We start from the raw sequence: 22,458 nt of genomic DNA, 5'->3' as shown, positions 1-22,458 counted from the left end.
AATGACTGTCATCATGAGTAATACTGCAAACAATTGTTATTCCTGAAAAAGCTGTTAGTGATAAGCTGATTGCATGTCATGTTCTTCATGAAGCAAAACAGGTAAGAAAACGTAAGAGTATATGTCTTTGATCAGATGAGCCACCAGATATCATAAATTAAACATATCTATCTATGATGTCTGTGTAGATGTATTATGTTTATATATGTTGCAAGATGCAGTATCTCCTCTTGCTTGTTTGAGCCTGCCCTCCCAGTAGCATCATCCCTAACTGGAACATGAGTATTACTACTAGAACTGAAATTTCAACATCATGCTTTGTTCCCAGCTGTCACTGAATTCAGTGGTACAAGTAAAGTCATGGTCAGTTCGATGAATTCCAATTTGTAAAACTACATGCTTAGAAGAGATGCATCTCTGGATGAAACCAATTTTCTGTCTGCAGTTTATATTTACAGATTTTCAAGATGCATTATGGGTTATTTTCTTTTGCCTGTGAAGAGAGAGACAGTAGAATTAGGAGTGTTCCTGAAGGCCTCCAAGCAAAGGACAAAGAAGGAAAAAAATTGGAAATTATATTTCTATTGCTTCCATTCACTGGAATGAACTGGGAAAAATGGATTAGACGTTTATTATTTTCTTTAGAATTTATTGCATATATACCAAGGTCAGTTTGGATGGGGCTTTGAGCAACCTGGCCTAATGGAAGGTGTCCCTGCCCATAACAGGAGGCTGAGAACTAGGTTATCTTAGCACTCCCATCCAACCCAAAGCATTCTATGATATTACCATTCAATAATTCAATACAATATTTATTTTCATCTATTAAAAAAATCAAATTATATGAATCTGTTTTGTTATTTTTAGAGAAAGTAATTATCAGTTTTGGTGAATATAAAGAAATGCTTTTGAAATGGGATGAGTTCAGAGGCAATTTAGCAATTCCTTAGATACTTTTTAGCAAAGAAGAATTGTTCAAAGACTTTCTTCTCTAAAGGATACAATATCATTTGTGACTCACTCTTTTATTGTATTCAGTGTGTTTGGGGGATTTGCAGTTTCAGTTGGCATTTTTTTATTTCTTGCATTTATTTTTGCCTTATTTTTATCTATTGTTGCATAACTGATTCCCAATATTTCACATATGCAGTTGCTCAGCTTTGAGTGGAGGCTCCTTTTACTTAAATTTTCTGTAAAATAAAGAAAAATATGTAAATTTTATTCTGTTAATTACAGCAGCTATTTTTCCTCCTTTTGCCTGGGAAAGAATATTTAATGGTTTGACATGAAAAAAAAAGCAGAGATGATTGTTTTACTTTTGTACACTGTTTGACACTAATAATTTTAATATTTGACACCTGGGAAAAAGACACAGACATGTTCGATAGCTTTGGTGAAATGAAAGAAGTCTTAAAAGATTGAACAGTGAAGTGATCAAACTCCTTTGTCCTTATTGACCTATAATACACATTCAAGCTTGAGTCTACAGATTAAATGCCAGTTTAACATTTATGTTTGGCAGTTTAAAAAATAGTGCTCGATTTTGTTGATATCTCACTTGGGCATATATTTGAAGGAGAATAAGCTGCTGCAATACCCAGTGAAGTTAATATGAGGATGCCATGCTGGGAATTTGGTAACAGTTCAGTTTAAATGTGGTTTTGATATGCAATTAAAACACGCAAATTTGAAGAAGTAGGGGCAGAGTTTGTCTTAGGGCTAGAGTGTAGTTGCTAAATGGACACTGAAAGCATCAAAGTAGACAGGCTTATTGCTACTCTTGTTACAGGACAAGGGGTTGCCTGTTTGGGCAGCAGTTTCTGGTTGCTGTGCAGTAGGAGCAGCAATGGGTCGAGTACCTGCATCACACCACTGTCACAGAGCACTCGGGCTGGGGACACATCTTTCCAGCACCTTTCCTACCTGTACCTGTCACAGTTCCATCAAGCCCAACTCTCATCTTTTTGCCCAATCTGAAAACCATAAACCACATCTCGTAGGCAGTCTTATTCCTTATGAGTTTTGATGCTGTTGCTTCAGCAGAAAAGCTCCTATGTGCCTTCAGGAGGCTTGAAAGTGAGCCCTGAACTACCAGCCCTGTCCTCCTTTGGGTGGTCATCAGCTGCAAGCAGGGCCTTGCAGGCATTTTTGTGTTTGTTGTCATGCTTGGGGTAACAGTGACTTCTCCCACGAGGAAACTGCTTTCCCTGGAGCGGCACAAATTTCATTTCTACAACTATAGCTATCAGTCAAGGAATGTGGTATCATAAGTTTGTTTTGCTTGTCTTCTGGGTGCTTACACGGTGAATTCAGTACATTAATTGTTATCATAAGAAACACATAAATACACAGGGACTGTCTGGTAAGAGATCATTTGTTTTAGTGTAGATAATGAGAAGAAATAGCAGCTACTGCTAATCAGTATGCGTGTGAGTATTCATAGAAGTTGATTAGGTATATAGCTGCCAGATAATCACCATCCAATCTTGCATGTACAGAATAGCTTTAGTAATTGTGCATTCAAATTTCTTTTGAAGAACCTTTCAGAGAATGACAAAACTATGGGTGTAATCCTGCATCATTTATTTGCAATGCTATTTCGTCATGCGTGAATTCTACATTTATTACAATGAACCCATTTGTTAGAATAATGCTACTTCTTTGATCAAGTACTGCAGATCAAATTTGTATAAAGAGATATTAATTTTAAAAATTCAGCTGACAGTAACAAGTATGTTGAAGATGTGTAAATACCAACAGAATTATATTCTAAGGCATTGAGAAGAATATTAATGAGTTTAAATTATTTAATTTGAAATTAAATTTAAATATTTTATATTACTATTTTTAAGACAATTTTAGTTGCATATCATGGACTATTCTCACTGAGATGTATGACAGTCATTGCAGGGGCTCACTTTCCTTTCTCTAATTCATGTTGCAGTTCTATAAGTGTGGTTTTACCTGGTAGGCAGATCTGCCCCACACTGCCTTTCTCTCACTCCCCTGCAGTGAGGTGGGAAGAAATCACTCTATCACATCAAAATCAGTACAGCCAGTTGAACTGCACTCTTAAATATGACCATGAACAAGTTTTCATACCTAGATTGATTAGAGCGCTCTGATTCTACTCATAAAATCTACTCACAAACCATATTTAACCAAATCAGATTTTTTTTTTGATTCTTGGTTGCTAACTCAGATTGTGCAAGACATGGCTTGAGCTTTCAGGAAAAGCTACTTTGGGATCTCTGATCTTGCCTGAGCTGAGCAGCCTTAGTATCATGAGGGAACTTTTTTCTCTGAATGCAGCACCGAAATTAGACTATCATTAATGTTGCTAATCAGATGTTCCTAAAAATGAGCTTTGTTTCTACTTTTATTACCAAACTCTGAAGAAAAGTAATTATTGAGAACTGAAATGCTGCAGTTTTTCAACTTCCTGTTAAAATGACAGTTCTAACAGGTAATTATTAGTGTCTCTCATTTTTCTAACATATGTGGAACCTCTACTTCTTAGGGTTGAATAAGCCTAACATTTATCACTAAATTCCTTTATGAATGAGTTATAGGGATACAAAAGTTGGAGAGTTAATACCCAGCCCTTAATACTTCACAAGTACTACCTCCTACAACTCTATTGTTAGTAAGATTTCTGATGCACTTAGCTTTACTAATAGCACTTGTCACTTGGACATCTCAAAGTTAACGTACAATAAGGTCTTTCCACTGTACCTTTTAACACATAAAGAAACTGAGGCACAAAGAGACTAATTGGTGTGTTTGTGCTGCTCACCTGGCTGGTTGTAGCAGAAGCAGAACAGCTCAGTCTCTGATGGTGCTCCATTACTTCCCTTCACCTGGGGTTCACTATCTTTCAGTTCCTTCTTCTCATTGATAAGGTACAGCTGTCAGTTTGCTAAACTGAGAAAAAAAAGTCCTTTTCATTTTCTAGGGCCAATTTATCACTTTAAATGACAAAGGAGGGAATCAATACACATATTTTTAGGTGTCTGAAAAGTAAATATCTTACCTCACCTTGCATTATGGGCTCTTTTTCTAACCAGAAGTGTAAGAAGGATACCCAAGGGATGTGATTCATCTCATTCCAAAGAGGTGTCAGCTGAGATGAGCCATCCTAAGAGGAACCTGCCTCTCTTCATTCATTAACTACTCAAAATTCCTAGACAGCTACTGAGGCAAGACACATACCTTCTTATAGCCAAAAATTGGTACATTGACTCTAAGCCCAAAAGAAGGTGAAACCAAAGCAGCTGTATGCATGTGTGCATGACAGTTATTCCCTGCAGACACACACACTGCTTTCCATGCTCTTTTCTTTATTGTTCTAAATCTCTTCGAAATTAGATGAAGAATTAAAAAAAAAAAAAAAAAAAAAAAAAAAAAAAAAAAAAAAGAAAGATAATTTTATGCATTTTCACTTGTGGTTTCACTTGTGTTCTGTTGAAACCAGCCAATAATCAAATTTTTCTGCATACTTTCTACAGCTATGGACATATATGTGTCAGGAATTTGTACAAACATACATTTAGCTTCTACAAGAGAAACATAAACATGATCATTTAAATGAAGTCATTTCAATGATAGAAAAATTTAGCTCAACTTGATTTAGAACACAAACAAGTTGATTCAGAGATAATATCATGGATTTACTTTATCTTGTATTATGAAGAGCATAATTTCCAAAAAACTTTTCTTAAAAGGAGAATTATATGCATTATATAAAGAATAGATACATACAGGAGATGAGAACTGCATAGCACTGGCCAGAAATTTGTATTCACTTTCCTCAGCTTTCAGGCTACGTGACTCTCACAAATGAGGTAACAGTGTGTAAATTCTACTTTATATTTGAATAATCACATAATGTCAGAACTGTAAAACGACTCCCAGGGTACAGAGGATGATTATTGACAGAGTGACTCCTATTAGAACACATCAAGTAAGGATCTCACTCTATGCCATGTGACAGACTGGCATTTTAAGGTCTTCAGCCATTCTCATTAAGACCTGACTTTTTTCTTACAGTGGTGTTTGCTTACTGTCAGTCACAAAAACTTTCTGTTCTTGTTTCCAGATGACTTTAAGTAGCATTGGCATGCAATGCATAACCATGGCCTTTGCTCATTCCTAGCAGGCTTTCAGTATTTAAATTGTCCTAATAATTCCATTGTTTTCTGAATTGGCCTCTGTAGTCCCTTAGTGGTGATATTGCTGGAGACCAACCAGGAATTCACTGAGCAAGGGTTAGACCCTCTGATCAGTGTGAGGACAGCCTCTTCAGGAAGCCCCAAAAGACTCAGCATGCTGGGGGTCCACATTTAAGAGCAACTTTTCTTTGGCATGAGTTCTTTCTCTGCTGTACTTTTCAAATATAGCCATTCTCTCCCAAGCACCAGGATGTGTATCTGCAATTGGTATGTCCAGAGAGCAAGGGACGCCAGCTGCTAAGTCTATTTCCCACCCTCTGGGATCGTAATTTAACAACCATATGATGGTCTCAGAGATGTGCCTTTTGCACATTTTCAGAAGCTGATAGTTACCTTTTGTTTCTCTACCTCATACCCCTGTGAGACACTGGAAAATGTTGCTGAGTTACTCTTAGTCCTTTTTCTTATCTCGGGGTCTTCACCCTGTTCTTTATCTTCCTGCCAGTCTTTTTAAAGTTTCAGGCTGCACTTTGATTTAGTCAATGCTTTGCTAAAGTATGGTTCTGCTTGTCTTTTTTAAGCTACTTTTCCTTACCTGAGCAAAGTGTCCTATGAAACTGCATTTTAATCAGTTAGTATCTTGATGACATGCTAAACTATGTGCCATGAATCACTCTTTTCTTCCAGCAAAATTCTTCCGGGAGTTCTACATACATAAATTCACACTCATATTTCATTCATAGAATCACAGAATACAGTCATAGAATATCCTGAGCTGGAAGGGGCTCAGAAGATCGCTGAGTCCGATGCCTGCCCCTGCACTTCCCCTTGTGAGGAAGGGCAATCCAAAGCATCACATCATGTGCCTGAGAACCTTGTCCAAGTGCTCCTGGCAATCTTGGTGCTGTGACCACTTCCATGAGAAGCCAGTTTCTTTTCCTAATATCCACCCTAACTCTCCTGCCAGAGCTTCATGCCATTCAGTCCTGTCACTGGTCACCAGAGAGATCAGTACCTGCCCCTTGTGAGGAAGCTGTAGACCATGATCAGAGCTCCCCTGAGTCACCTCTTCTGTAGGCAGAACAAACCAAGCAAACTCAGACTCCTGAGACCACTGAAAAATCTTTGAGAGGTCTCATGATGACAACAGAAGTGTTTTATATAGACTTTGTTTGACATGTTTGCTGTCATAATTTATATTCTTAGGCAGAAGAGAAACTAACTAGTAGAGAGTGTGATTCTTTACACATACACTGTAACTTCCACAAGAACTGTTTGCATCTCATGGCACGTGATTCTTGCCCCTGCAAAGGAAAATTTCAAACTGAAATATCACTTTCATTCATAGATATAACTGAAAGAAGTAAGACTAACAGAACTGCATTTGTGTAAAGGAGAATAAATTATTCCTCAAAAAGAGAAATTGAAATAAACCTCACTGAATTTGGAATCCAAAAATATAAATATGTAATGCAGGCAGGGATATACTAGTCTAAATTCATATCTGGCATTAAACTCCCAGGAAAATAATGGTTTTAGCTATTTACCATTCATGGAAGAGACAGTAAAGAGAAATTCCTGCAGCCTCATTGTTAACTATCTTTAGGTCAGTCTTAAGGTGACTTGGAATTAATAGACTTTTTCATCCTATCACATATTATTACATAATTAAAAAAATATCTGAAGTCATAGTAAACTGCTTTTAAAAGTAGAAGAGTTTTTTTTGAGCACAGCCTAATAATGAAATGTTTAAGACTTTCAAGTCAATTAGAGAATTTTACAGGAAGGTCATCTCTCTGGCAAAAGCATTATAATCTCTTACATGACGTTACTGAAAACAAAGTAAATACATTCTGCTCTGTAGCTTCCGTGAACACTGTGAAGGCAGGGGAGTGGGTTGGAGACAGAGACAAGGACTCACCTAATGTTTATGTGGCAACAGAGAGAGTTTATTCCTTGAGCCCCTCTTTAAAAAGTGGGTTTGCCTGGATGGCTGATTGATCTTTGACACCGCCCAGCTCCCGGACCAGTGAGACGGCTGTAGTTTAGGATGGAACATAATTGGTTTAGGTTCCTGTCAGTCAGCCCAGGGGCCAGTTGGGTTTCTTATCTCTAGCCAAATTAATTGCCCAGTAATTAATATATGCAGATAGAATAGTACTGTGTACTGTGATATATTGTGACAAAAACCATGCTACAAAAACCCACCTCTTTTTCTAAAACACTGAATAATTACAATGCACCACAACATTTTGTTCAGCATGGTATAACTGATCATCTGTCTGCAACTCTAATGTAAACTAATCTTTGAGGCTATAGTAATGGTGAAAGCAGTATAAGCTTATCAATTATATCATACTTTTTTTCATAAACAGTAATTCTAAGCTTCATTTAAGTTGCCAGAACTTCAATTAGGTCACACAAGTACAAGTTGCTTTAGCATAGAACTTGTTGCTCTAGCATAGTTCAGACTGAAGGGTGATCTATGGAATCATGTGCCAGCACATATCTAAATCTGAAGGCAGTGATGGGGTGTATAGCTGCCAAAAAAAAGCCAAGTACCCCTGAAATATGGGGTTGATTTGCTCTGGCCAAACTTTTATGAATGTCATTTTATACTGGTACAGCACCCATAAGGCATAGGGGGATCTATTATATAATTTATACTGTTTTTTTCTCTAGTGTTGCCTATATAATAATTATTGTAATAAGTGGAAAATATTCAGCCTGAGTGTGAATGACAAATGGAAAAAGAAGTTAAAGTGTCAACAGAAAATAATGAGTTTTGGTGTTGTTCATGCCCAGCAGTTTGGGGAAATACATTAACACATTGACTTTCATCAACCTATTTTGAGCCATCAAAAAGGTTTAGAAATAAAAGAAAAATAACTGGAGAGCATAGACCATAATTTAGTGTTGAATGTCAGACTGCAAGTTTATATTGTTTCTCTTTATTCTGAGTGCACATTTAACTTTGATAGCACTTTCTGGGATTTCAAAGTAATGTTTCTGGATTTTAATTCTTACATGATATAGAAAGACACTAATATTCATATTTTACTGATTGAAGTTGCTAGTCTATAGAGTCCAATTTCATTTTCCTCTGTAAGCATAAGATCAGTGAAAAATGCAATTCAAACTGACATGTTTATTATGTATAAGAATAAAGAATATAAACTATGAAGAAGCAGAGAATGAACCCCAGCAATCTGTGGGTATAACTATGGTGCAACCAAAATCAGAGGCTGTATTCTAAGATTGTAATATTTAGATATTTTTAAATTCCAGTAGGACAGCAGTTCTGAGAATTTAAAATGAATGGAAAACTAATAGGTTTTATACACAAGTAGAGCTGGAAATAATTACAAACTCTTAGTGACACAGCAAACAACAGTTTAACCACTTCTTGGGTGCCTTGGGTATACTGAATAAGGGAAACTGCAGTATAATAGTGCATTAAAAGTGACTGAGATTAGCTGTATAATAGTGTACATCATGTTACAAAGGGTAACAAAATTTAAGAGATGTTCAGTTGTTTAGTTTATTATTTCTTTATTTAAATCAGCTATGTCAAGACTTGTGTTTAGAGTAATCAAATCCTTGGATGACTTTCAGATTCCTTTCAATTTCAACTTTAATAATGCAGCTAGCTTATGTCTGAAAGATGAGTCTGAAGAGGAGATAAAATATTAGAAATCATGTAAGATGGGTGGAAACTGAGATAAATATTGTGCCTTCCAGTTGACAGAACCTCTAATACAAAGACCTATTCTATCTGCATATTTTATAATTTGTTTTGTGCTGTTTTATCAATAGGAATGTTACATCTACAACCACTTGCAGTTAAACACTACAGATTTATCACCTGGGTGATAGAATGAAAGATATATTGAGAGTGTGGGAGCTGATATTGCTAAAAATAAGTTTTTGTTCACCTAATAAAATAATAATGAAAGGATGAAAAATGCTAGAAGAAATGATGTATTTGATTATCAGGGCAATTACTAGTACTTCCTCAGTCAACAGAGTTTCCATGGAGCAATGCAGGTTTTCTCATCTTCCTATTTTTTTTTTGTTTGGTTTTTTTTTTTTTTTCTTTTTTTTTTTTTGGTCCTACTAAACTAGTGATTTGAAGCATACAAACTTTTGGAAATGTGGCTATCATGTCCTGACTACCAAAGACCAATGACAGAATGTGATTGGTTTTAGGAAAAAAAAAAAATATCACAAGTCTCTTGTGACTTCTCAATGCTTTTTTTCTCTTTTTGTTAATTAGACTTGCATTCCTTCTAAAGGCTTTCTTTGCAACTATACCTTTTTTTTGAACAAAATGTCTATAGCAGTTACATGCTGAGAAAAGAGAAATCAGCTTCTTGCCTACAGTTTTTTTTCTTAGACCCAAAGATTATCAATCTGATCAGTTCAGTCATGTTTAAGTTGCTTGATTTTAAACATTCATGGAACCACAGGGCACACAATAGAAAGAAAATACCCCTGCACTGACAGCCTAAATGGATCTCTGTGTTAGCTGAGGCTGTTGAAATTCCATTTCCTCTCCATTTGTTGCTTTGTTCATTGTGTGTGACCCTTCTGACCAGTCAGTGACTGCAGTGCTGTTGCACACACTGTTGAAACTCTCACCAGTAGAAATCAGACTTGGTTTCCAAATCCTGGCACTGTAGTGGTACTCAGCTAAGCTCTTCCTGCCAGTCTTTTAAATCAAAGTGAGTTGCTGATGATAGCCTTACTGTGCTCCTTTGGTAAATTTTCTTCTGAAGCAGGCTGGGATAAACCCAGCAGAGTAGCTCAAGTAACTCATAGTATTTTGTCGATTAGGTTTTTTTTTTTTTGTTTTTTTTTTTTTTTTTTGTTTTTTTTTTGGTTTTTTTTTGGTAATAAAAGGATGTTAGCTGCTCTCTCAAATATCTAAGTCTTTCAACTTTTATTCTTGGTCCTTGCCACTACATGGAAGTGGGTGTTTTGCTTGTCTTAGTCACGAGGTTCATAATGTCATACATTAAATCCTATGCCGTGATGGCATTATGAGGGTACACATTAAAAAAAAAGACAAAAATAACTTTAGTTCCTTCCTTTCTAGAAGCCTAAAGACCAAGCTCATGCTGTTATATTTGTATGACTGAAAATCAGGGGGAAATGAGTTTGCTCATAATTACTGTTGCTTTATTCCAGAGGAACTGAGTTTAAAATCAGATCTGCTTTAACAAGCAAAAGCAAGATCATGTTTTTGAATCATGGCTGGTAAATGAAAGGGGCTAAATTTTAGGAAAAGTCAAATCTATTTTGACATTAGGCAGCTGGCTTTACTGCCTTCTGAGCATCGCTTTTTAGTCGTTCTGCGCAGTTTGTTTTTCTGTAAACTTCTACAAACAAAATGATAAATTCTGGCTGACAACAGTTATGAGCAATTCTGATATTTCAACTCCTAATTCATGGAATCCTGTGGAAAATTTTGGAATACAAATGTGTATATTTATTTCATTGTCAAATAATTTAATCTGATTTATTCCGTGAAAAATTTTCATTGTATTTTATTTAGCAGCATGCTTTTCTATGAGTTTATCTCCACATTTCACTTCATTATTTTTCCCATTTGTTATATGCAACAGCACAGGATTTTGAGATTAAAATATGACCCAGATGAAGACTTGGTTTTATCTGTGTAAGTGGTAGCAAGCTAAGTGTTTGTGGTTTTCTTTGCTGTGTGGGTGATGTGGTTTTCAGATGTTTTGTAATGCATTGCTTTTAGTGGACTATTAATAATTCAGTATCTTATCCCATTAAGCAATTTTTTTCCAACTAGAGGCAGAGGCTTGGATTTTGACACTTGTACATTGGTGAGAGGTTAATCTGTTTGGAGTTCTTATGACTAATTAATTCAAAATTTGAACCACTTCTCAGAACCTCAGTTGTAAGTCCCAGATATGAATTTCAGGTTTGCTTTGTGTAAGCATTTCACCTTAACCAAAGGATTTCTCATCTTATCAGAATATACCTCACATGATTTATAGAGGGATTGACTCTGCAAACACTGAGCAAAAATATTCTGCAAATACTCTGCAAAAACTTCTTTGTACAGATACATTGAACCATATTGAGTCTCCTGGCTCAGTCCTGGGACACTTGGAAGACACAGCAGATCAGATCAGTATTCAGTATTTTTCATCCTGATTAATATAGTTCTGTTTATATCCTCCACAATGAAGTATGTTCATCTGGTTTTTTTCAATTTTTAATGAGAAAAGGTACAGAAGAAAATTTTAAGCCTGAATACTACAGGGCTAATGTTTGAAATGTGGAGGCACATGTTTTTCATTAAAATTCATGAATCCATCAGCCTTCACTTTTTTTGTATTTTTGTAAGTGACAAAGTAAAGAAAACATGTTTGAATTATCTAATCACATTCACAAATTATTCCATTTTAAGGCTCAGCTTCTTAGCAGCAATTTGTCACTGTAGGAAACAGTTATCTTCCAAGACCGTGGCTGGCCAGGAAATGTCTGATATATAGAACGTTTTGGTTTCTTGCCATGCTGGTAGGTGTGCATGTTTTTGATATTGGAAAATTTTTTCAGTATCATGCAACCCAGACAGTGGAGAGTGCACGTATACTTTGAAACTGAGAGAATTAATCTCCTGTCTTGTTTCAGCAGGTAAGTTATAGCTGAAGGGACAATAACATTTAGCAATCTAATCTGTGTGAAGTGAAAGGGCTTTGCTAATGTCTTGTGCCATTTGAACAACATTTACTGAATGTCACATCAAATTGCCTTGTCAAAGCAAGGCAAGGAGGATCTAATTGATGCCTTTGTCAAAATCTGAGACCTTGACCTCTTGCTGTTTTGCCTTCTTAGGAATGCAGGTGCTGGAATGGAATGGCATCCCCTTGACCGGGAAGACTTATGAAGAGGTCCAGAGCATTATTATTCAGCAGAGTGGGGAAGCAGAAATATGTGTAAGACTGTGAGTTTTTCCCCATCTTTCTGTTTCCATTTCTTTTTGGCTTTTCATGGCTTTTGTTTTTTTTTAATTTTTTTTTAATTTTAATTTACAGTTGTTAAGGTGGAACCTTTGTTAGCACAAAACATCAATGTAATAATAAGCAAGAGCTCACTGTGACTGTGGGAGATCTTTTTGTTCTGTTTTTCTCTTAAAGTCAGAAGGAGAGATAAACTGAATCAGATGCTAGTAATTATGCTTTTATGAACAATGATAACTCCATTGTCAGGCCACAATCTCCTCTCATGACAAACATACAGTTCACTGAATTTACTGGTGTTAGAAAAAGAAGGTAATTTAGTAATAACTGGACTTCTAGTGAAATCTGTATCCTTTAGATAAAAGTCATTTAAGCATCATGAGAAATGCATACACTTGCATTAAATCCATTAAAGATTTCACCTTAAAAGAAGCTTTTCTTCTCAGCTCTTTAACAGCATTGCAACTATATATCAGCTAAGAAGGGACCATGCTTGGGAGCTGCTTTCTGTCATGAACCACTATTCATTTACCTACTTAATACAATAATGAGGGTATGAGGAAAGAGTTTCTTTTGTCTCAGGCTTCCAATTGCTTTCTTTAGGGACCTGAACATGCTCTCGGACTCTGAGAATCCCCAGCACCTGGAGCTGCATGAGCCAGTAAGGGCAGGTAAGAGACAAGAAGTTGCTTTTTGATATTGTAGGTCTGGATAGCAGCTAAAAATTTGATGTGATATAAGCTAGTATGTTAGTATTGTAAGCTCTGGTGTTACATCCCAAATATTTCCATGGGTAGAAAAGGCACCATGCCTTATATAAAAAGGCAAGATGAGGGGATCAAGTGCACCCTCAATGAGTTTGCAGACAGCACCAATTTGGGCAGAAGTGTTGATCTGCTGGAGGGTAGGAAGGCCCTGCAAAGGAATCTGGGCAGGCTGGATTGGTGAGCCAAGGCCAATTGCATGAGCATCATCAAGACAAAATGTCAGGTCCTGCGCCTGGGTCACAACAACCCCAGGCAGCCCTACAGGCTGGGGTCAGAGTGGCTGGAAAGCTGTCCAGAGGAACCTGTGCTGGATACTGTGAAGTTTACATGTGATATGTTGTTGTCCTTTTCTTTCTGTTGCTCCTAAATTTTATTTTGCCCAGCCCCTGGGTTTGCACATGTGTCAGTACCTGGCCAGTGACACCTTGCTGGTGTCCCCAGCAAGGGGATCTGCCATCCTGTGTCCAAACCTTGCAGCACTCTACTGCCACCCCAGGCCTCTGCTCCTAGAAACTGCATTATTAATCTGGAGTCATAAATACTTCAGTCTGCACAGTACAATTACAGCTGTGCCTTTCTATGTAAAAATAATGAAGAATGGGCACTATACCACACCACTATACAAGGTGAAGTGTAACTCAGACAAATTTAGGTTGTAGACATCTGGTCATAGACAGTTGCAGCCAGAGAGGCTAAAACAAAGCTCCCAGCAAACTGCAGCAAGTCCATAAAACACACAGGTCCTAATTCTATGGATCATAGAACCATAGAATTGTCAATGTTGGAAAAGACCTTGATGAAAGTACCTGTTAGCCTAATGCAAGGGTTGCAGCCTGCTATAAGTGACAAAAAAAACCAGTATTTACTGGATACAGGGATGCAATAGCAAGTATTCAGTTTTGTTTTCTGAGCTCTATGATGGCAGTGCTTTTGGGGGGATTTTCTGCTGTTCAATCAATACCACAACTGCAGGCTTCAGTCATTGTATCAGTCATATCTAAGCTAACTTTGAGTCAACATCCACAATCTTACTAGTAATGCACCCTCTCAGCAAGCTCAGTGCAGATAAAGTTTGCTTCACTTACCGTTCAGTGGGACTGCTCTGGCTTCTGTGGTTTTGTGGCTGCTCTTTTATCAACCAGTACCTAAATTACCTGGGTTGAATCCTCCATTTTCTAGACATGTAAAATTTCCTAACTATTAATATACTTACCATCAAGCTACCTTTAGTTGAAAATTGATGTTATTTTTTTTTTAATTTGTGAGCAGATCATAACCACCAAAAGCATTGAAAGACACTGAAATCAGTTTCAGAAAGGACAAAAACTAGAGTAAAACTCAACATGAGAAGGAACTGAAAGAGAAGAAAATTGTTCCATTCTTGCAGTCATGTTTCCTCGTAGTCTGGCAATCTTATAGTGGTTTCTAAGTTGGAACAACTCTGTGGAGTTATTGCCATTACCTCTGAGGTTTGGCAGACTGTGCTTTAGAAGGGAGCAATCTCCATTTCTCTGAAAGAAAAATGAATTAGCCAAGCAGGCAGGATAAGGCTGAAGTCTCATTTTAAACCTCTCTTACTTCTGAGAACCTGGGAACCAAGCTGTGCCTAGCATTCTTTTAACTCTATTCAGTCTAGCACGTATGAGACTTACTTGACTTAATTTCTGTGTTAAATAGAAATTGCTATCTCCAAAGGGTGAATTCCTCCCACTCATTTCTGGTCAGCAGGGAGGGAAATCAGACTCCTACTACAGAAGCCTCACAACGGTGTGAGTAATAAGGAAAGATGAATCAGGGCTTTTAACCTTCATTTGTTTACATATTTTCTTCTTTGATTACTTTGTGGTAGTAAAGTTTTTAGGCTTTTTTCTCTTTATTTTTGTATAAATTATCTCCAGAGCAGTTCTGTTCAATGTCCAATTGATTTAAAAAAGTTAAAATGAGATCTAAACCTTCTACAAGAAAGTTCAGATACTTAGTGAAACTGGACCAGTTTCAAACAATGAATGATAGCACTGGCCAGTCTTTAAAACTGTAATTTGCTCCAGTTTGATTCAACATGATCAGCAATGCTGTTTTTTTTTTTTTTTCACCTAGAAGTACCTCCTCAGAAAGCTTTTTTGGTGAAGAGCACTAGTAAGTAGCACTAGCACAGAAAGATCGGAATTGGGATGCCAGTGCTGAGGGAGAGATGTCTTTTTTTCACAGGATGCCTTTTGCATCTTCAAAGTATACAGGCAGATGACATGAAAATTTGTAAGGATTGTTTTGCTGTTCCTGTACTGTGGCAACATGGATCTGGATGTGCTGACAATTATCAATACAAAGCTCTCTTGCTTTAATCCAGTAGATAAAGCGAAGTCCCCAGGGGTTGATCCCAAGCAGCTGGCTGCAGAGCTCCAAAAGGTTTCTCTACAGCAGTCGCCTCTGGTTGCTACTTCAGGAGTGGAAAAGGGATCTCATGTCCACTCTGGAACCACTTCTGCCACCTCCAGTGCTGTTCCTAGCCCTGGTCAGCCTGGTTCTCCCTCAGTGAGCAAAAAGCGGCACAGCAGCAAGGTAAGAAATTTCCAAGTTATGAAGCAAGAACATTTTGATGACAGGAAGAATCTGTCTGTTTACCTCCTTTAGTGTAGCAAGAAATCCCATCACATCTCGGAAAACTCATATCCTGGATAACAATGAATATGACTGTTAAGATATTTAATCTGGACATAAAGAAAGATTACATGATTTATCCAAGAGATTTGTCCCTCTAAAAAAAAAAACAAAAACAAAAAACTTAATATTATTGTTAAACAAAATAACTGTCCTTTACAGCCTTTGTTGCTCTTGCTTTTTAAGTGCATCCTACATGGTGGTGAGGTACTATTTCCACTAAAGAAGCTGATAGTGCTGAGACCCGAATTTTTCCTCTCTGTACTAAACTACTGCTCAAAGTGTTACAAGCTATGAATAATCATAGCAATAGTAAGTCTCTGAAAGCCAGGGAAGGATTGAAAACAATTTGAAATTGAAAACATTTGCCATTAAAATGTGTTTTGTCACTAGCTAATTCCTGTGAACTTGTCAAGCATAATTTCTCATTTTCTTTGCCACATCCTGTCCATGCCTCAGTTGAAGTTTTTGTGCATCTGCACACCTAAAAAGGGAAGAGTGGAAATTTAGTAGCATTTTTTCACAGTTAAAATTGAAAACTAGGTCATAAAGTCATCTGTCACATTTTTGCATTTTGTGTCAAAAAAGTCAAGAACTGAAGTGAAACTCAGTTCTTTGAAGACTGCATTTGCTTAAGCTATTTGCAAGACTGCTGATTGCTATCCTGAATATCCAGCTTCTGACACACTTACAATGCTTCACATTGCAAACAAAGTGCTTTCTAAACATTTATTACTCTGCACCTTTTATTCATTTTTGGAACTGTCAGGTTCCTACTGCATTACAGTTATGTTTTTAGGTTTGTGCTGTTGAAACTATGTCTGTGATTTGGACAGATGAGTTAGGTACTGCATGAACCAGAACCAGCAAATGGTGTCTGCTCATTTCAGACAGTTCTTTGACATGCCAACATAACTTCCATGTGAGAGGAAACACAAAGATCTTTTTCATCTAGCAATTTATTAAAAACTGGGAAGATATTTATTGATCAGTTTGGTTTTGATAGTAATTCTGTCTTGCCACAATGCCCATAGACTTTCTACAAACAAATTCAGGTGTGTGATGCAGAAGTTAAATCCATATGCCAATATTTACTGGATCTAACTTCAGGGATGTAGCAGAATTGCTTCATCCTTAGGTCAATAGTTAGATTCACTACAGCATACTCTGGATATTGTATACATTTACATATGAACTTGTTTGCCATGTGCATGGCTTTTGCCACTGAGAACAGTGAGTTTCTGAAGTACAGTTCCTGTGACCGGGTGAAACCTGACATCACAGTGCAAGCACTGCATGCAGAGAGCAGGAGCAGGGCTCAGTACACATGCCACCATCTACACTGAAATGTAGATCTCACATTTGGTGAGATGAATCACACTCCTAAATTCACAGTATGGAGATCAATAAGTCCTTGCTGTGCAGTATATCCTGGAGAGGTGCCCCATTCTGTCCACTTGAGGAGACTGGGTTCCCAGCTTTGGCTTTGTACCAGGTCATCTAAAGTTAGATGCATAAATTTAATTTCTGGCTTCACAGAGGATTTAGGATTCTTTTATGAAAATTGCACTCTAAGCTTATAAAGATGAAACAAAAAATTATTAGAATTAATGCCTTTATGTAGGAGATGCAAAAGTCAGAACTAGTCAGGTAAATATCTAAAACATTCTTTGCTTATTTGTGAAAATCATGTTGAGAGGCATTTCTTTCATAACAAGCATAGCTCTTGTTGACTTGTATAGTTTCTGTTCATTGACTTCAGGCCAAGTTTATAATGGTGTTGAGCTCTGTTAGAAGAGAAAGCTCATCCTTTCTGGAACTGCTCTTTGCCTTGGGCTGACAGCATTTCTAGGCAGGCTGCAGCCCTGCCAAAGTATCATGACAGACTAAATATCCAAACTGCCTAGATCTTGTTTTTGCAACTGTTTTTATTTTTAGCAAGTACTTTTTAAAGGATTTTTGTATAGAATATACACTCTAGAAATGTTGTTGTGGTTTCTGCCATATTCTGCAGTGCCAGTTTTCTCATATTTATTGTTACTACAGAAGGTGATAGTGCATAGTGATCAAAGCCTGGCATTAATCAGTTTCACCGCATGGTCGTCATTGAGCAGGTGTGATGGCATTACAAAGCACCATCTCTTACACAGGGTGTGTGAGTGCATGTGGGAGTATCAAAAGTAATTAGGCTGAAATTGATTAGCCACCGCAGGAGAGATTTAACTCTTGGAAGCCTTGAGCTGACAATATCTTGTACAGACCTGTTTCTCTTGTAGTGTAAATGCATAATGATTCTATGGTGAAGATTACATCCAGGATATAAATTACCTATAGAAACATTTAATATGAAGAATGGATTGCTTTTTTTTCTAAATCCTCTGATCCCTTAGCTTCTAAAAAGTCAACTGTGAAATACTTTCCCTCTTTACAAATTAATCCTCACTGAGGCCATGATAAAGAAAGATATTTATTTGCATCTCTGACTCTCAATATGGAACCAGCTTCAAAGCTGGCCCAGTTCTGAGCTGGGGGTTAGACCAGATGGCCTTGAGTCGTCTCTTTCAGCCTAAATTATTCATGTTTCATTAACATATATGGGTAATTCTTCATGATCAGTTTTAGATCTGCTGACATCAGAGAAAACAGAATATTTTATGTATTGAATCACAGTCTTGTAAATGATACAGTGATTCAACAGTGATATAGCATCATAAAAGTGCACATTTATTTTTACAGAGTCCACCTTACAAATTACAGCTTAACTACCTTTGGAAGTCTCAATGCAAATTCATCATGCCCATTCCCTTCTCAATGAACTCCTCCTACATTATCCATACTCATACATTCCATATTACATGACATTAGGAGTGAGCAAACTCATTATTCTTGCTATTCCAACTCATGAAAAACAACAGTATTTAGACTAGCTGGCAGTGATTTTGTAGCCACAACACAGCTAGCTCCATGTTATTTTTGGTGGTGTCAGTATTGTCAGTGCTACTACAGCCTGAGGTCAGAACTATTAAGTATAATATAATCCATTGTAGAGGTAAAGTATTGAGAAATATAAGCCATTTATGCCCTACTTTGAAAGACTGCATGATGCTCAGGTAGCTCCCTGTCTTTGGCAAAATCAGTGAAATTCACTGTTTGAATAGTCTTGTCAAGTACCTAACAAGTTTTAGGAGTATTTTGGTATCAATCTAAAATTTCATTTCAGATTCAGAACATTTTATAGACTACTGATGACTTATTTTAGCTATTGGATGAATTAAACTTCTTTAAAAGCTTTGTAAGGTACCAAGAGAAGCTGCTTATAAAATTTTTCATTATAATTATTTTTTGGATGCAAATGCATTTACAGACAAATCAAGTTTAATTTGCATTTGGTTTTGGTTTTGTTTTTTTATTTTCTGATAAAGCTTGTGCTCATAAAGAAACACATCTGGAATACAAGGTAAACAGTAAACCAAAAAAGAATAAGGCAACACAAGACAGTGAATATAACATGCAGATTTGGGCTAGTTTTCTCCTGTGTTTTCATTGTGATAGTGTTTAGCTGTGAATTTTCTGGTGAGTTCTCATCTGTAGATCTGACTGATTGAGAAAATAGTTCTTCAACACAAACCTGAAAAGGGTAGTACATCACCTTAACTTCATGCTGTGGCTCAGGAAATGTGGACACTTCATTGGCCTAATTTAAAGCAGTTGATGTCCAACATCTTAAGAGAGCCTTGAAAGGTTTTCTTGGATTGCCTGGCAGCACAAAAGAGGCAGGTGGTTTTTACCCTTCTAGGAAAGTGATAGAAATACAAATTACATGGAATAATGTCAGGCAGCTGCTCACATCTGGAGGAATAGGAAATGACGGCTTCCAGACCAGTCTCCAGAGAACAGTAGGTTTGTCCTTGTTTGCACCATTTGTTTTCTGCTGCATCAACCAAGAAAGCAGATATGGAGAGAATGCAAAAATCTTCAAATCCTACTACTGAAACAGAGCTTTCTTGCTTGACTGATGGTTTGCAGACTAGAAGTTGGTCTAGAGTGGCCTGAGGACACCAACATTTAACAGAACAGCATATTTTTGTGAGTTCAGGATTCTAATCAAGTGGTGATATTATTTTCCACAAACAAACAGGAGGGGGAAAAAAGGCAGAAAGAAACATAAAGGATTCTATTGTTTTTTGTCAAAAACCTAGACAAGTTTAATGATAAAGGAGAGAGGAAAGCAAGGACAGAAAATTTAAATTTTGTGTCACAGAAAGTGTGGGGAGGAATTTGAAGATGAAGTGTTGTAGCTGAATTGACTATCAGAAAACACAGAATAAAGTAAAGGACATTATATGAGGTGGGTTGCTATTGTGTAATCCACTTTATACACTCCACTTAGTTTTAGTACCATTTCCAGTCTTTCTACTCACTTTCACCTAAATTAGAGTAACTTTTGCCTCTCTCTTTTTCATATTGACAGAAATATATGGCTGTGTATATTTGACACGGTCCTTTCTTTCTCTTGGCAGCATTCATGTTTGTTAGACAGGGTTAATGCTATGTGGTTTTTTATCCCCATACCTCCTTGTCTGGTCAGATTGTAAAGATTTGGTGGTTGAAGTCGTTTGATTCTGTACCTGCATAAAGGCTGATCAAAATGGCTGGGCTGGACTTTAAGTGCTGTATAACTAATGGTTATACATAACCATTAGTTTTGACTGTAATAACTGGAGACTTTTTTTTTTTTTTTTAATTTGTGGCAATGCAGCAGTATAAACTACACCTGTTAAAAAGTTAACTTTGAAAATCTATGTATTTTTAATCTGGCAGCCCACAGAAACTGCAAAGTCTGCTTCCCATCCAATCACTGGAGAAATACAGGTAAATGTGTAGTTTTTGCTGTGTAGATTGTTGTTGATACTGGCTGTGTTCTTCTGTGAAATAAGCCTGTAGAAAACTATCTCCATCAACTTATTTCTTATTCAACTCCAATCCTTTAAAATGTCACCAATGTAAGTCAATGCTTGATTTTGCACCTGTCTTTAACGTTGGATTATGAAATACAACCAGAAGAATGGAAAATGCCACTGTTCCCAAAAGAACTAAAAAGATAGTTAAATTCATTCCAATCCTTAATCTTTGGCCACTTATTGTGGTTTTCCTTAGAAACTCCAGTCTGTTTACATTAAAGCAAAAATCACTGTGGGTTTCTTATAGTGCAGTGTGTTTATTTCCACGCCATACCAAGTTTATGGTTATCTCTTATGTAAATTGACTTTAGCCTTTTAAAACACACTAAAAGAGAACAGCAGAACAAGTGAAGCCTAACTTCGTATAGCTTTCTGGGGGCTTTTCCCCTCTTGATTAATCTCTCTCTTCTATATTAGCACTGTCTTTCCATAGTATTATAACATCCTTGTCAGACTTGGCCTCCAGGTGGATAGGATGTGTGTAATTTATGTTCAATAAACTGGCCATTGTTCAGAATAACATCGAGGGTTCTAATTTCCTTTTCTTTTTCCTGACTGGAATATGGGTGTTCCTGGTTTTTTTTCAAGGTCCAGTGTGATGATCTAGCATCTCATTCTAGTCAGGAGAAAGAGACAGAAACTTCTGAAATGTGTTTATTTGGATGAAACATAGAGGTCTAAAACTCATTTTATTCAAAGGGTTTAGGAAATATTGAATCACTCTGAAACTAAAAGTAAAAAATAACCCTACTGTGTTTTAATGCATTCACTAGCTTCAAATCAACTATGACAAACACCTTGGCAACCTTATCATCCACATCCTTCAGGCAAGAAACCTTGCTCCCAGAGACAACAATGGCTATTCGGACCCCTTTGTTAAAGTTTATCTTCTTCCAGGGAGAGGGTAAGTGTAGGACAAATTTTAACCTGAACTTTCTTTTAGTTTAGGTTTGCTACTTGGCATTAATAAACAGAACTAAGAGTTATTGCTATAGAAAATTCAGGTGCAACACCAGCAATGGGTGGGAATTTAGCAGGTATATTCACTGATATAGAAATAAGACTTTGAACTAAAGGTGTGTTCATCCAATAATGTATCAGTTTAAACTTGTTGCCAAGTTATGGAGAATTGGATTTTAGTTTTGTTTAGGTTTATTGTTTTAAAACATGCCACTGTTATAGTTTTGCATGTAACTTGGCCTTTGGGTAATAAAGAAAATCACAGACTTTTTCCTGAAGGTGGAGACTTGAGTTACTACTGAATAACTTTTATTTGTAGTTCAGTGCATGCTAAATTTCTTATTCTTCTTAATGCCTCTATTTCCTATGATTATGATACTAGAAACTACCCATTGTTCATGTTTTCTTCCATCTCTGTTCTCATTTTCTCTTATGCTGCTTCTTCTGTGTTCCTACCTCTGTAAATTCTGGATATGCAGACAAGTCATGGTTGTCCAAAATGCCAGGTAGAGTGTACTATCTTCCAACTTTCATTTTCTGTATGCATGAATGAGACAATGAGCCTGTACATTGAACTACAGAGTTCTCTTGCGTTCTGGCGGCATGAAATTGTGGTATGGTTTTGTTTTTCATTTACTAATTTAGATCATTTCAGGAACTGGAAATAAGTAGTTAATGCTCCTTTGTGCAGTATTATTCTAAGACCAAACTCTGACGACAAGCAAAATGTCTTTTGAAGTCTGGAAAAATTTAGTTCAGAGATATCTAAAACTTCATTCTCAATCAATGAAACTTGAAAAATAATTAGCTCTGAACCTGTATCAAGATTTTGAACAGTAACACTGTTCAAAGAGAAGAGAGAAGAGAAACAGGCTCTGTTTGGTAAAGAAACAGAATATTTTTCTTTATTTACCTTGCACAGTGTATAGACATTAAAGCCAGG

General features: G+C 36.8%; 1 protein-coding gene across 1 annotated transcript in view; it reads left to right on the top strand.

Annotated features, from left to right (window-relative positions):
• The window catches only part of PCLO (piccolo presynaptic cytomatrix protein), a 310,361-nt gene that overhangs the window by 219,027 nt on the left and 68,876 nt on the right, over positions 1-22,458 (top strand). The window contains exons 11-16 of the mRNA XM_053977551.1: positions 12,045-12,153; positions 12,773-12,840; positions 15,284-15,495; positions 20,416-20,466; positions 21,329-21,459; positions 21,995-22,021. Of these exons, the coding sequence (XP_053833526.1) occupies positions 12,045-12,153; positions 12,773-12,840; positions 15,284-15,495; positions 20,416-20,466; positions 21,329-21,459; positions 21,995-22,021 (598 nt within the window). The remainder of the gene's footprint in view (positions 1-12,044; positions 12,154-12,772; positions 12,841-15,283; positions 15,496-20,415; positions 20,467-21,328; positions 21,460-21,994; positions 22,022-22,458) is intronic.

This window comes from Vidua macroura, chromosome 5, assembly GCF_024509145.1.
Source record: "Vidua macroura isolate BioBank_ID:100142 chromosome 5, ASM2450914v1, whole genome shotgun sequence".
Taxonomy (NCBI): domain Eukaryota; kingdom Metazoa; phylum Chordata; class Aves; order Passeriformes; family Viduidae; genus Vidua; species Vidua macroura.
Note: the sequence above shows the minus strand (reverse complement) of the source record. Positions and strands in the feature narration are given on the sequence as shown.